This window comes from Haemaphysalis longicornis, unplaced genomic scaffold (assembly GCF_048455015.1).
Source record: "Haemaphysalis longicornis isolate Haplotype H1 unplaced genomic scaffold, Haemaphysalis longicornis Haplotype H1 scaffold_3, whole genome shotgun sequence".
Taxonomy (NCBI): Eukaryota; Metazoa; Arthropoda; class Arachnida; order Ixodida; family Ixodidae; genus Haemaphysalis; species Haemaphysalis longicornis.
The window spans coordinates 229,105,768-229,121,461 of NW_027526335.1; the positions used below are offsets into that span (position 1 = coordinate 229,105,768).

The 15,694-nt window shown below is 47.3% G+C and overlaps 1 protein-coding gene across 1 annotated transcript in view; it reads left to right on the forward strand.

Moving 5' to 3' along the window:
• The first annotated feature begins 1,957 nt into the window (after positions 1-1,957).
• The window catches only part of LOC144176031 (uncharacterized), a 239,167-nt gene continuing 225,430 nt past the window's right edge, over positions 1,958-15,694 (forward strand). The window contains exon 1 of the mRNA XM_077705137.1: positions 1,958-2,209. Within this exon, the coding sequence (XP_077561263.1) occupies positions 2,170-2,209 (40 nt within the window). The 5' untranslated portion in view covers positions 1,958-2,169. The remainder of the gene's footprint in view (positions 2,210-15,694) is intronic.

The following is a 15,694-nucleotide window of genomic DNA, read 5'->3' on the forward strand; positions in this document are numbered from 1 at the left end:
AGTCGGGAACGTTTTGCGGCTTCTCGTTCTCTAAGCGAAGAATCCGCTGTTCGACGCTGGCGTTTCGAAGCTATGTCACGTTGCCGAACGCCACCTGGATCAGCTACTCGCCGCTGGCGTTTCAAAGCGGCTTCTCGTTCTCGAAGCGAGGAATTCGCTGCTCGACGCTGCCGTTTACGTTCGGTGTCGCGAGCTCTCCTCTGTGCAGCATTGTCTTTGGAGGCACGAGACGGGCCGAGCGGCGAGGAGGAGCGGCGAGGAGGAGAGCGGCGTTATCACAGCTGGTTAGGGCTCCTGGATTTGAGCCGGGACGAGAGGAGCCGAGCGGCGAGGAGGGGAGCGGCGTTATCACAGCTGGCGTGAAGAGGGGGACGCGGAGGAGAGGTGCGGATGCCGGACGACGGAGGGTCGACTAAGAGATGCTTTGCATCTAAACATTCCGGCCGCCATTTGAACTGCTCTTTGCGACGCACTATCCCAAGTGCTTCAGTCCACTCGTCTAAACCGCATGATTGCCGGGAAAGAAATATTGAGCATATGAACCTGCGATTTACTCTTCGTGTCGTTCAGGCTATTTATTTGTTGAGTTTCAGCATTACAATATTTCAGATGAGTATTTTTACTTAAGCTTCGGCACTACGCTTCCCGCAAGCACTAACAAAAATCTTATCACTACCGGCTGCGTTCCTTAAGCAGTAAATGTTATCGCAAATGTGTGGTCGTGCTGACGGAGGTGTTCCCGCTCCGCAAATTGTTCTGTTTGTACCCTGGTTCTAAGATCTACTACAAATGTTTCGGTTCATTTTACTTCCTTATTACCTAGCCTTGTATACATCGCTATCTCTTATTTCGCCTTTAAGTGGCCTTAGATTTTCTATAATCGTACCAGTCGCACAGGCATATGCGCCTTACAACTCCAGTTGAGCGAAGTTAGTGAAGCATCGTAACGTCACTAAACGGCTTGCGTAAGGGCTATTGTGGAGTTACTTTGACTTTATCAACTTTACTAAGCTCCATTCCTTCATGAAATAAGAAAATGAAGCCGCATTCTTCAGGTCGAAAATGTTCCCGCAGATGAGTTTTCACTGGGATTGTCTTGTAGTGACCCACCGTTGGGGGTTCGGCGAGCTGTGCAGTAGGCGCATTCAAGCCAACCCGCAAAAGTAAGCGTTATGGTAAACAACGCAGGGAATCAGCAAGTAGGATATAGAAAGGAGAAGAGTGCTTTCGAATTAATTGATCGACTACATCAATTCACGTAAAGCACCAGAGTGGTGGAAACAGAGCCCCTCCGAATTTTCATGTTTGTTTCATTTGAGCAAGTTGGTTACTGGCGATTTCGCGTCAATTTGCACTACCGCGCCCCAAGTTGAACAGTCGCTTTTCCAACAACGCTGAGTGCTTGGAAAATTCACAGAAACCCTCCTGCTTTGAGCCCCTAGTGCTCTATTAAAGATCGTCCAAGTAGCAGTGGTGGGCCGGTTGTAAGACAAGATGGCAATTCTAGGCCGCGGTTGTCGCAGGTTGCATGTAAGCATGTTCTTTCTACACAATTCTTTGTACAGGCCACAAGTAAACTATTGGAGGCACCCATATGGGTACTGGACACGTGGTCTATCGGGTCTGCAGCCACGGACCTGCCCGCCAGGCTGGGGTACAAGGCGCCTCCGTCGGACATGGCAAAGCTTTGAAAGCGTGCGTCCTGCGTAGCGCCGCTTTTAGCAGGAGGCCGCTAGCTGAGGCCGTGACTCGCAAGTAGCCGGCCACAAACGGGCCACCGCGGGGGGTATGTTTAGCGCGATTGTCGTGCTGCGCCCAGCGCCAAGCGGACGCAGGTCTCCCGAAGGAGCTCGCGCATTGTGCAGTGTCGCGGGCAACAATGGCGCTACGCAGCACGACAATGGGCCGAATGCGCGCTGCTCGCGCGCCAAGGCAGTAGGATCATCTCGGCACTTTCACCAGCAGCGCGCAAACCGGTTGTGCCGCCGACTCGGTGGCCTCGATCGCTGCGTCGTCGCCAGCGCGGACTCGGCCAGAAGCGGCCGACTGGGCGCACACGCGGCCGCTATGAGTGCAGGCTCCACGGATTACCCCTGTCGCCCGTCCCGCGCCGACCTCCGACGCAGCTGAGAGGAGTTCGTGTGCTGTGCTTGTGTGTGTGTGCCCAGGATGAGTCTCTTCCTCCTCGCCTGCTGCCTGCTCGCCGCCGGTGAGTCTGGGACCCCGGGCTCGCTCGGGGACGTCTACCCGCGCACGCGCAGACGGAAGCCACGTAAATAGCGCTGCCCTATGTAAAACGGTGACGCTATGCTGCTTGCGGAACATCTAGCCCCCGGCGGGGGGGCGCGCCGTCATTTTTTCCCCTTCGCGAGGGGCGCTTGGGCTCTGCGTCTGCCACATTATCCCCGCTAAGGTTCTCTGAAGTTCAGACAAGTCCATAACCGCCGCCCATGTCATTTCAAGGAAGTTCCTACCCAACAATCTCCGGCGTAAGAAACTCCGGACAAGCGTTCTCCTTCGTCGAGGCTGAGCGCGCCCCTTTGGGCCTAGGTGCCCACGCAAGACCCAGCACAGCGAACGGAAAGGGGTGACGTTCTGACACGACGCCTGTCGGGACATCTCGCGTCCAGCGCGGAACGGCGAGTGCCTTTTTCGAGCGCTGCGGCCCAGCCTGGAAGCGTCCCTGGATGCACCGAGTTGGCCAGAGCGAGGGTAGAGCACTGCGTGTGCCGCCACTTGAACGAGGTTGCGCGAAGACACGATTCGCCCGCGATTGGTTTGTGCTTTTATTACTCACTGTTCCCGCGGCTAGACCTGTTGCAGCGGCAGCGTAGCGGCCCAGATTTTTTGTTGTTCGCGGCAGAAAAGACAAGTCTCGGTTGTATTTCAATATTCAAAGCCCGTTGGCTCAGAGACCAAAGATGCTGCTTGGCTAGCAAGAATGTGTGCGATGATTGCGCCTAAAAATGCGATAAATACGAGAAGTGACTTACATACTTTATTTGACATTATGAGCGCTCGTGGCCATGAAACGCGCGATTCCTAGTTTGCCAACGCAATTTATATGAGGTCGCTTTTGGGCTTTCTCTGTCGCTGTATCAGGAAAGTGTCTCGCCGTCTCCACTCTGCACACCCAGACCACACTCCGGACGGAATGCCCTCGCAGCAGTGTGTGCATGGTGACGATTTAAACAAACCCTGAAGTTTCGGACGCCTTGTAGCGGCGAATATGTTTTCGTATAAATGACGCTTGCACCGTGGGCGCCTTTGATTTCCTTACGATTCAATGTAACTGCACTATTCCAGCTATTGCTACGGGCATTCCGCCGCCTTCCGCTAGACCACCTTGCGCTAGACAGCACAAGCTTCGAATCTACTCTAAAACATACTGCAATGCTCTTGCAATTGCTCTTCTTGGTATAACACCGCTTTCTGCGTTTTCTGTTATGTGATAAAAGCAAAACTCACTATATTCGACATTTCCTGGCGGATTGGGATTCTTACTATTGCGCGCCTTATATCCAGTCAGGTACAGCTTACGGACGTAAGCTGTACTTGACTGTACCTGTAGCCCAACATGGTGTCGATTTTAAATTTGTTGTATTGTAACATACGCAACTTTTCTTTTGGGTATTGTTCCTGACTTTAACATCGTATATAATAAACAGCAAATGCCCCATTTAAGTATGCAAAAAATGTTGTGGCCCCGACTACGGAGGAGCGAGCAGTATTGTCTGAGTTATCAGACAAGACAAAACCGCTGACATTTGAATACATAACATGAAGAAGCATAAAAAACGAGAACAAATTTGAAATCAAACAAAAGCATACCTGCCTTCGGCGCTAACACTGCCAACTTACTAAGGGATGATAAAGGTGCTGCAACGAGCAAACTGGGCGACTTTTTCCTAATAGTGGGAAAATTGCCTGCCAACTTGTTCGCCACTTTCAGGCCTTTCAGACAACCGTTTTCAACATACTCGTCCTATCCAACATATTCCAAACATTAGGACACACGAAGCTAGAAAAGCTCTCAAAGTTGTAAAAACAGGCGAGACACCAGAGCATGACGGATTAACACCTGATCTTTAGAACAGTGGCCGAGTCATAGCCCTAGAAAGGATCTCCGTGTTATAAAAGTTTCCCTGGCGTTGAGAAATGGGGACATGATTGACTACGCCAAAAGGATGATATCAATGAGCTCAAAAATTACGTGCCTATCAGCCTACCATCTGGTGTATATAAGGTAGGCATTGAAAAATATTCGCGCAGCTTGCAACAGTGGTGCAAGGCTGGAGGAACAGCAGAGCTGGCGGCCCTTCATCGGAGACCCGACTGTTGCACCCCACATTTATTTCCCAACTTGCACGCCCGGGTCATTTCGTCCGCACACTTTCACATCTCTCCCAATGTGGACCGCGTCAGCACGTGCTAAATCCTGCGGACACCGGCGTAGCGAACTCGGCGTCTGTGCTGCATACTTCAGGCGTGAACGCGCGTGAACTGGTGAGAAAAAGCGCGCGAGAGATCACGCCACGAACGCATCCGCATAGAAGCCGCCTTCATGGCGCCAGGAACCCAGGTTACATTGCGACCGCAGGAAGCATTACAACAGCGAGGCTGTTTAGCAAATCGTAATTTTTGGTGTCCGCAGTTAAAAATACCAAACAATTTCCAAATTCCAAAGCCCAGTCCAACAAGACCAAAGCCAACGTTCGCGGTACCAACCCAAAGCAAATGCTGCGCACCCGTGATGCGCTAATCGCTCCATCATATATGAGCCGGTTTCTTAACGTGAGAGACCCAGGTTTGATTGCGAACACGGGAAGCGTTTTTTTTTTTTTTCAATTGGCTACACATGTTATTGTTCCACGCCGCTACTAACCCCGTACTCCTCGGGCCTTCGGGGTGGCCCAGTGTCTACGTTGCCGGTTTCACGGCGTGAAGGACCTGGGTCTGATGCCCGGACCCAACCACATTTATTTCTTGAGGCTTAAAGTTTCTTTTTTTTTTGGTGCGACAGACGGACGAAGCTCGGTCTAAACAACCGTTCTTTTAAAATTCTGCGCGATGCAAAAAATCGATGTATCTGCCATTAGAATTAAACGGCATTAGAATCTGTCTCGAGCGAAGCTATGCTAAAATTTCGGAAATACCAAGGAGTATAGAAGCCATAGAGGGCGCTGTATAAAACATCTGCAAAGCATGCCTCGGTACAAAACTTCTCCATTCGTGATCTGGGAAGTTTCCTATCTGAAAAAGTGTATGACAGGGGGGCAGTTTTTCCCATGTTATACGGATCCCGTCTGGAAAAGCCGTGTAACAAAGTAAATAGTAAAACAAAAACTGCATTTGAACAAACCAGGGGCACTTGAGCTTTGCGGACGACATGATCACATGAAGAGTATGCATGACACCGTCTTCATCTTCGCTGCGCAAAACAGCCAAGACTGAGGGGGCAGAACTCAGGACTGCGCTTGTCCAGCCTGTTTTGCTCGGCGAAGATGAATATTTACCTACCCGCACGTTTTTCAGCGATTTCTACTGTTATTGAATTAATGAGAAACAACCTCAGGGGCACAAATAAAAATAAACGGAAAGAAATCCAAAGTAAATGAATCAAGCATGCAAAAAATACTTTTAAAAAGGCCCCGAATACATTAACAACTTTGAACTTAAAGAACTAGCCTTTGGTAGGTCACTGATCGTCTTTTCAGATACTTAAGGCGTTGTGATACTCAACGCTATAAAGTACATGATTATGCCCTCCGTTCACGGTTTCCGTATTCTAGTTTACCTGATGTAATGCAGGTAACGACATCTGTTAAAGCAGTCTCAAAGTAAATGACACAACTTTGTTGCCCTGAACTGTTCGCTTACGCTTGAAATAGCTCGAATGTCGGAATTTTATATTAGACCCTCACAATACAATATTATCTTTTGAAATAGCCGAACATATCTCCCCTACAGCTTTAAGAAAATAAAACATGTCAATGTGATGTCAATCTAGTGAGCACAATTGACACCAAGTAACATTAACCAAAATTCACGCCTCCGCTAAATATTCGGTCCGAAAGTGAGCAATATATGTTGCAATAATTACCCAGCCACCTACATTACATTGCCCAGTACGATTTTAAAGGCGTAAGAGAGCTTTGCGCCCCTGAACCGTCTGAGGCGGGCGAGGATTAGCACGAGTTGGGGCGGCGATTTCACCCGCGCATCTGAAAAAAAAACAAATCGCTGTTTCTCCTACTCCTGCGTTTCATTTAGCAAAAATAATATAATAAAGAACATTTACTAAGATTACTTTTGTTGGCTGTACCAGGCATGAAGCGCTCAACGCAGTGCATTTGCTGTAATTCAAACGCCAGGGTAAACGTCGCCGGCGCAGGGAGCTATACGTGGCGACGGTAAAACCGGAGCCGGTAAGTTTCCGTCCACGGCAACTCAGGCGGACGCCTCCCGCAATCACAGTATACGGTATACGGTAGCGTAAGTGCTGAAACGGTATGGTAAAACTCCCTTACGCTCATCGATTGGATAACGCGCCAAACCTCCAGCTCAAAGTCCGTAAGGATCGGGAAGCTATAGCTCATCGTCGTCATGCAACGCGAGCAAATACATGCAGCTGTAAGCGTAGTCGTCCTATGTGCGACCCACTTGTTGAAGTAACCACCGTAACGGCGACGCTGCAAAGAAATGTGGCCTGCAGCGTCGCCGTCATAAACCATAGGCGACATCAGGCGGGCAGTCATGAAATGCAGGCTGCGCCACGGCCTATTACATCATCGCAAGTCTTCGAGGCAACACATAGGCCTGCATTGTCGGAGTGATAGTCGTTAGCGTGACAGAACATGCGTAGTATTTTTCGGACTTTCCTCAACAAAAACTAGAGAGTAGATTTCTGACACCAAAAAAACCACTTCGAAATTCATCTCACGGCCCCTTTAAAGTATGCAGCAGAATTCTTCAACAAGTGACTGTACATAACCATATTGGGCAAGCTTTCAGGGCTGATCCGAATGAGGGGAATTAAATGAAGTGCTGAATTGGTGTGCGGCAGTCTCCACCTGGGAACAGCAATTATGGCCGCTAAGCTGCGTCTCGCACTAAAAATCTTCGAATACAATGAATGCATGGTTCCAGTCATGACATATTCCGGTCATAACTACGGTCCTGCTGCGACCTTGACGGAAGCTATGTACGGCCCCAGGAGGCGTAAAGAGAAGAACACTGCGATCATGAGTAGAGACCGGAAATTTACGTACTAAAAAATCGCGTTTTAGGCGCCTATTGTAGGCGCACAAAACTGTACTTTAGGCATATATAGGCGCTAAGTTCTACCTTATAGGCTTATATAGGCTCGAATAATATTTACTCCGGTGGCGTATTTCAGCGCACGTTTTCGGCTTTGAGTAAACACAGTATTTCGAGGATTTCGGGGATTTCGAAAATACAATTTTACTTTCTTCATGAAAAACTCCAGGGTCGCGATTTCAAAATATCTAGGGTGATGCAACACTGTGCGAAAGGCCGTGGAAGCAGTGGCAGACAAGCACCATCTCAAGGTTTTCGGGCTTGAAGTTGTGGCTTCTGTGAGTAAATATCTGCTTGTACGCAGAAAAAGAACGCTCCACATCTGCTGAAGTTAGCGGAGCGTACTTGTACTCCGGCACGTCGGATGCTTTGATTCCATCTGGAATCGCGGTATGTGAGCCGCTCAAAACCTCAGACAGTTCCTTCAACGTAGAAAATCCGGATTTCTGTCCAAGACAGACTTAAAGGAGTACTGACACGAAATTTCAAAGCTGAGATAACTATGTAAAACGCTTCCTTTTTATCAGGAGATATCTCCCAGCAAGTTTCAACAGCAACCGTTCAGCGAAACATATTTAAAATCCATTTTAATCTTCGCCCGCACGAGAAAGGCCAGAGCGGGTCGACGTGACATCATCTGCTACGTGCCCCAAACTGTCGACGTCGGGGCTCCCGTGACGAAGCCGACGCGCTGGCTGTGGTTGGCGCGCGCTGCTCGGGCGTGTGTACACGTCATGGTTTTGGGACTGACGTCATGCTGCCAGGGCCTGTGGGGACGGCGAAGACCTCGGCCGGTCTGGGCGCGCGCGTGCGCTCGCTCGCGCGCGCTTCCAGAGAGGCAGCGATACGGCAAGAATGGTGACGCCATGTGATACATGCTGTCATGGCGGCCGCTCGGCGTTTTTTTGTCGAAACCGAAACTGGCACGAATAAACGACGCCGTAAATGAATGTTTACGCTGCGCTCGACCGCCTAATCTGTCATTCTATGATTAGTGGGCTGGTAGGCACGCATAGCAGCGAAAAAAACGTAACATAAAAATTTCGTGTCAGTACTCCTTTAAGCTTCTCTATAGCTCTGTCAGCAACAGGTTCCCTGGGAGAACTAGCGAACTTTACCTGGGCGTTCAAAATCAGCTGAATATTTTGAATCAGCGTGGTGCCCGAACTTTCAAGTTTTCTATAGTTGTTGCCAATAACGTGAACTGGGCACACAAATAGGCCAAGTCATACTGAAGTGTACCATCATGTAGAACCTTCTGGGCCCTTCTCACGGCGACATTCTCGTCTTCTGCAAAGCTGCTAACAACAGCCTTAACATTGTTTAAGTGTAGGTTGTAGTATTCCACTGCCTTCAGCTAAGTTCCCCAGCGGGTAACAACAGGCTCCGGTGGAAGAGGTACACCCGGAAACTGCTCCCTGAAAGCACGAACACGGGAAAGAGCTTTGAGGAACACCGCCTTCTCTGCAGCTATCACTTCGTTGACCGAACTGAACGACTTTCGTAGCTCTTCACACACCCGATGAATACCGTGAGCAAGACAAGTGACGTGCAATAATTCTGGATAAAATCCTTGAGAAGTGCACTAGCCTTATGCATATAAGCTGCTGCATCTGTGTAGAGCAGCAGTACGCGGTCGTCGTGGGCTCCGGAGGGGTACAGAAGCTTCAAGGACGAGTTAACGAAGCTGGCGATAGTCTCGCCGCTAATTTTTTCAAGCTCTTTTGAGCAGACCAGGAAAGGTGTTGTTTTCTCTTCTGCGCAAAGCTTTCCGACTACAAACTGACCGAGTAATTGTACGGGCGCATCTGTCGTCTCGCCCACAGAAATCTACTTGTGGAATTCACACATTTCTCTTCTAATTTCGTGTAGCGTCTTCTCGTACAGTGGTCGAAGGTACTTGCAAAGGGTCGACTCTGATGGTACATTTTGTTTGCAGTACTTTTGCAAGAAATTCTTGAAAACGTTGTTTTCGATCTTCGCCCAAGGGATGTTAGCCGCGACTAGTGCTTCGCATAGGTCAGCGCTGAGTTCACTTTTTTTCCCTTGAGCAAGACTTTCAGCCCGGAACGATTGCCTTGATGTCGACGGCTGGTTTCGCAGAGCATTGGATTGATGTAGTGTTGTTCTTTCGTGCGGCTGCAAATGGAAGTTTCTGTCTCTGTGACTCTCGCCACTGATTGTACGCGTTGTATAATAATCAAGCACGCATGCAGTTCAGGGTGGCAAAGAAGGAAGAAATGAAAAAGACTGCGACTAATGGCGACAATGGTGGACTACAAAAGGAAAGACGGGCAGCCAAAGCTGCTGCTAGAGCGAGAAAACGTGACCGCTGAGACTGTTAGAACGCTAAGCATGGTTGTCATAGTGTAGCATGATGATGATGTTCTTGCGGTTATACCCTTTACTGAGGGAGTAAAGAACTGCATAGCAGATGTCTGAAGAGAAAGGCATGAGCATCGGGCTAAGCATCAAGTTAGTAATGGAGAGGGACAAGATGGTCATGCATTCTCATCGTTCCAAAAATAGATATCGCATTTTTCATTCAAAATATACGACTGATTTAGGCAAAATCTGTACTCGACAGCACAAAAAAGGCATTTATAGGCGCTTAAAAGCGTGTATAGGAACGAACCTCAAAATAGGCGCGTATAGGCACAATCAACTATTGCTTAAAATGCTCCCCTTCCCTTAGATGGTGCTTATATGTTACATAGGCTCCATACGGGCTCAAATAAAAAATAGGCATTTTGCCTAAAGTTCCGGTCTCTAGACATGAGTTATAGATTAGACAAGGGCGTTACTAGTTACTTAACAACCTGTGTGCAAAACATATTAACTCAAATGATGCGTAAAAAGTGGGATTGAGCTGGTCGCCCGACGCGAACGGGGGACAACTGGCGGAGCGTACGGGTAACGGAGCAAACTTCGAGACGTATCAGGTGGATACGGAAGCCCGAAGGGAGGACGGAATGCGTAAAGTGATCATCGCCCGGAATGGATTCCGAGAACACGGGGCATGAATGCTTGGACATCTTTTGTGAGAGGCCTTCGCCCGGCAAGGGGGAAATGGGCTTTGGATAATGACGACGTTTAATCAATCAATAATAACCGCAGCGAAGCGATGGCGTTATAAGGCGTCACTGGAAGTGCGATATGTTTGTCTCACCTAATTTTGGAAAATCATTTTTCATCCGTACTTCATCGTTAACAATTTTAACATGCCTCCGACACGAAGAACTTTTCATATGTGCACTTATTTTAAATATGCTATTAATGATATACCGTATGCACGAGTTATATAAATAACTCTTTACGTACGCAAATTGACTTACAAAGCGCGTGTGCACCTAAAACTCGAATTTGCCGAACCAATGTGGTCTTCCCAACAAGGCTACTTGACCAAAGCAGTGCAAAAACGACGCCTCAACGCAATCATAAATAACTCGCACAAAGACTTCACCTTTATGCTTATTTTATAAATACGTAAATATCACTAATACAACCAGACTACCTCTAACCAACTCTCCCACGTGTAAGCTACATTAGTCAACCGGCTTAGTTTCTCGCGTGTCTGCGGCAGAACAAACTAACACATCCTCATTTCCTCGTGTTCGTGGTTCAATAATCTTTCCGACAACTTTGCGTATGAAAACGACCCATATTTGTACCGCCACCATCGTGACGCACGGCTAGATTATCGCACACATTTCAAAATGTCTGTAGTGACACTGATTATTAACACACGGACCGATATGTGTGATAATCTAGCTGTTCGTGATGATGTGAAACCACCCGTGTTCGGCGGTAGTACTTGTCTTCGTCTTGCGGTTTTAATGAAACCCTGTCGATTCTTTTCCCCTCTCTTCATGCTGGCCAGACGTGTTTATAAGCGCTGGGTCTGCAATAAACTTTTTGTTGAAAGTTCGCGCTTGTCCCGTCCACTCCTCGTCCTGTGTTTTTATTTAGCGCTTGTTTTCCGTCTGACGATGAACCAACACGCCCAAACCTTTTCCCTTCTGTGGTTAAAGACCTCTTTTATTCCGTGCCTCATGCTGAGCTGCTCGAGTCTGTTAGGTCCTGTATAGAGGAGAACGGTGAGGTTTCGTTTCAGAATTCAACTGGGATGAATGTAGATAATTTTATAACTTTACTTGAGATTTATCTTTATAGAACTTTTATAACTTTTGACAATAGTTTTTACTTGCAACGTCGTGGTATATGTATCAGTTCGTGTGAAGCCCCTGTCCTGTGTAATATTTATTTTGTCTTGTATTGACCGCACCCGAGCGGATGTTTTTAACAAGATTATAACATTTTTTAGGTATGTGGACGATTTTTTATTTCTTTTAAAGAAGCAGAATCACTTCAGCTACCATGACCTGATCAACGGGATTTTAGATGATTTTTGAAAACATGGTAAGGGGCTGACGTTTACACATGATGTTTCGAAAGAAGAAACTCCATAGTTCCTGGACATAGAAATGTCTGTTTCTATGTATCATCCAAGAGTTGCAAAGCATCTTTTACCTTATCAGTCGGCGCACTCAAAGACCGTGAAAAGAGGTACTGCTGCAATGTGCCTTGAGTCTTCTCTTATGAAGTCGTCCTCGCACATAATGGAGGTAAATTTAAAAACCAGGTGTCCCGGTTGGACGATGATGATCCTGGCGGCGGTGAGTGAAACACTCCTCCAAAAGACAAAAGGAAAAACGCGCAAAAGGGTATAAAAGGATGGTGCGAAGCCAGTGGTGGTTCCATACATGCATAAAGTAGCCCACAATTTGAAAAAAGTGGTTAATAGGTACGGAGTACCTATAGTGTTCTCTGCTCCTGTGAAGCTAAAACAGCTTTGTTCTCTGACTGCAAAGGAGAAAACCAAAAGGAGCGGTTGTGCCAAAAAAACATTCCAAGCCTTTCTTGAAATGCCCGAAATGTGTCGTTTACGAAATTCCACTGACACGTGGAGAGGCCTATATTCGCCAAACTGGGCGCTGCGTGAATGATCGTGCAGGGGAGCATGAGCGCACTTTGGGAGATATAGATGCTAGAACTAACTTGACGTAGCATTGCAGAAATAGCGAAAAAAGTGGCTGCTGGCCGCGACTGAATAAAATTAAGATTCTTGGCCGAGGCAGCAGCGATGTCGTGCCCGAGATAATGGAAGCCTTCTTGATAAATAATGCGCACAATTGCGTGAGTGACACATCTTTGGCTTTGTATAAAAGAGAATCTGAATTGCTAAAGTCTTGTCTGTCGGGTTGACGATGAACATGTTCTTTCTTGGTGTTTTTCACATGTATGTTCGGCGCTTGCGCCAATTTGTCTTATATTTGGGGGCGTAAGCCCTCGAATAAATTAGTTGTTAGTTGCGCTCGTCCTGTTGTCTCCTCTCTGTGTCGTCGTTCCGCGCAATCCTCTCGCGTTTCAAAAAACCTGGGAGCATTTGAATAAATAAAATGTCCGTCGCCTACCCCCGCTGGTCATACCTAGACAAAGTAGCGGAAGATGCTGAGAGGGGAAAGGAGTGGTGTGCCCTTGCGCACTTTGCAGCGCGCCCCAATTACTACCGAGCACACCGGCTGGCCGTGTCTTGCGCAGGTCGCGAAAGACAGCCTCATTCTCTCTGAAAAGGTTTGCGTGTTTTTACTTGTAGTGGCGCGCGTAGTTTTGCAGTGCAAGGCCACAAGGAGCCGTAGAGTGCGAAGTCCATTACGTGCATTTCTCCACAACGGCGATTGCGTAACAGCGTGTTGAAAAAACATAATCTTGCACTCAGATCTCGGGTAAGCTCGGTATTTTTTCACGCAGTCTTAGCATCTCTCGCTGCTCAGTAAATGTGAACGCGCCCAGTTGAAAATGCTCTACAAAGCACACCTCCCGTTTGTTTCCCATCCGGTGGAAGGGTAACAAATTACAGTCCACTCAAGATCGCACATTTAAGGTCAGCACTCCACTTACTGCTGATTTGTACGAAAAATAACTATAACGTGTATTTCTCACCCAGTTTTTTTATTATTATGCATCGCGGTTTAAAGCAATAGTTTGCTTAAACGTGTGCGTCCGTTTTATTCCGTACATTGAATCAAATATGCTATCTTTGGCCCTAAAACTTCGCTTTTGTTTTGGAGAGAATTTTAATCAAGAATTGCTCTCAGTGGAGCCCGTTGGAATACAAGAAAAGAACGAGAGAAGTAGCCGGATTTCGCGTTCTTCCCCATTCAAAGCACACCTACCGGTGCCCAAGGAATATTTCACGTTTGAGAACAAGACTACTGTAGTCATCCACAGGCCCAGTTATTTCTGAGGGAAAGCGTTACGCAATTCGACGAAGCATAAACAGAACCCGCACGCCTTAACGGAAGCGTAACCAAAATATATCTCACTAAACACGTCTGCATGAAATACACACCCTCATTCTTATATCTGACAATGCTTATATCTGACATAAGAATGCTTACTGATGCTTACTGAAGAATGCTTACTCTTATATCTGACATAAGAATGCTTACTGAAACCTTAATGCCTAATATTTCTAGTAACGAGTATTGTCTAATTTTTTTCAATCGTTGTACGACAGCTCATGGTTCATTTTATGGCATTTTTCAAGCGAAGGTTTTTAAGCCTACGCGAAAGGAAAAAGTGCTGCGGTCGCGAGTGTGTAGAAAATTTCTCTGGCACAACCTAAGCGCGTGCGCGAGAAAAATGAGGTTGTACAGAGGTTAGAAGCAAGGAAAAAGAAATTGACCGGGTTTATTTAAGTTGTAGCTACACTCTTTCATCTACAGACAGCGTTAACGCGGTACGGAGCATTCCAGGGAACGACACACATAAGTAAACACCGGCTGCAGGAAGCGTGGCTGGTTGGCCTCCTGTCGAATTTTTTCCCTTGCTTCCACCTGGCATGAAAACTCCACGCGGTACATCATTTTAGCACAACGCTGTTCAAACAAAGACGCAATGTTTTCGAGACTACCTACACACTTAAGCCTATAGGTGCAGTCCGAGATGCAGTCCAGGGAAATAGGTGCAGTCCGGGTATACAGAAATACCATTTCGCAATAAAAGAAGAGCTGCTAGGCGCAGTAATAGTTCCGGAATTCCTTGCTTACTTAAATCTGCTTAGCGCTTTAAATAAGAAGGCAGTACCGCTTCCCCTGCTCGTACTATCATATACTTCTGGGCTGCTATATCCTGAACGCGTTTTGTTTCTTTGCTTTCCTTTCTTACCAAAAGACCGACCATTCTAAACACCGCAACGAAGTTCTGGGAATACGTATTTTGGCCGTGTCATGCAGCAAGCATGACAAACACGTGATGCAGCCGTGGCAAATAAGCACACAAAAGTCCGCCTTCGTACGTTTTTAAAGACGATAGTCTTTCTTGGTCTACCTAAACCCAGACATTTTTGGTCTGTCTGTATGTCTGTCGGTCTGTCCGTCTGTCTGTCTGTGACTCGATTCAGCCACCCGGCCAAAGTAAATCAATGCCGGCGCAATAGTCTTATATAGTCACAATTAAATCTACCCGTCTAAGTACGGTGTAATGTTCATACTTGTCAACATTGTTGAAGAAGAACAAAACATTACGCAAATATAAGACAACAAATTAATACAGAAGTGATATTTGCAGTGTTCCTTCACAAAAAAGTCATAAATGCTTGATTTTTGCGAAATTAAATACTTCATCAACTGCAGAAAAAAATTTCACTCCGCCGTCACCTGCTGTGGCCCGCGCCACTATACCTTCTTGCGGCATTTTAAGGAATCAACCGGCAACAGTTACGAAAGGTTCTGCTAGATAGGTTCCACGTTCTGTTTGCAACGCACGTGGAGTAGTGAAACGCGGTTCTATAAACGTTGAAGTAGGGCGCCTCGATTCACGCGCGTCTTGGCCGTACTGCAGCGTCGGCATCGAGACACCCGGCCTGGAGCAGTGGAACTCGGTAAGTGTAAAATGATTTAAGCAAACCTTTGGCGTCTTTACCTTGGGAGGAGCGCGACACAAGAGGAACAACATGAGGCGTGAGCGGGAAAGCGAAGGAGGGTATTTACTTGTCAAAAGTTGATAAACACTATCGTCTTTTGTCGACATTTGCAACGAAAGGAGCAGATACGCGGCCAATTTTTTAACACCTCGCCCATCTTTTAATGCGGCATTCTCTGCCGAGTACCCCCATGTCAGGACTCAATTGCCGACAAAAGTAGCGTCTCATACCGGCGTCGCCAAAAAGCGTGGGTGCAGCCTCCCGCCGATTCGTATTGACTGCTTGCTAAACTCCGCATCGACAGTGTGCAGACAGAGACCACCAAACAATATCGAAATTGCCATTGGCTGCGACAGTGAAGTTACGTACCCATGGAGGACGATTGGC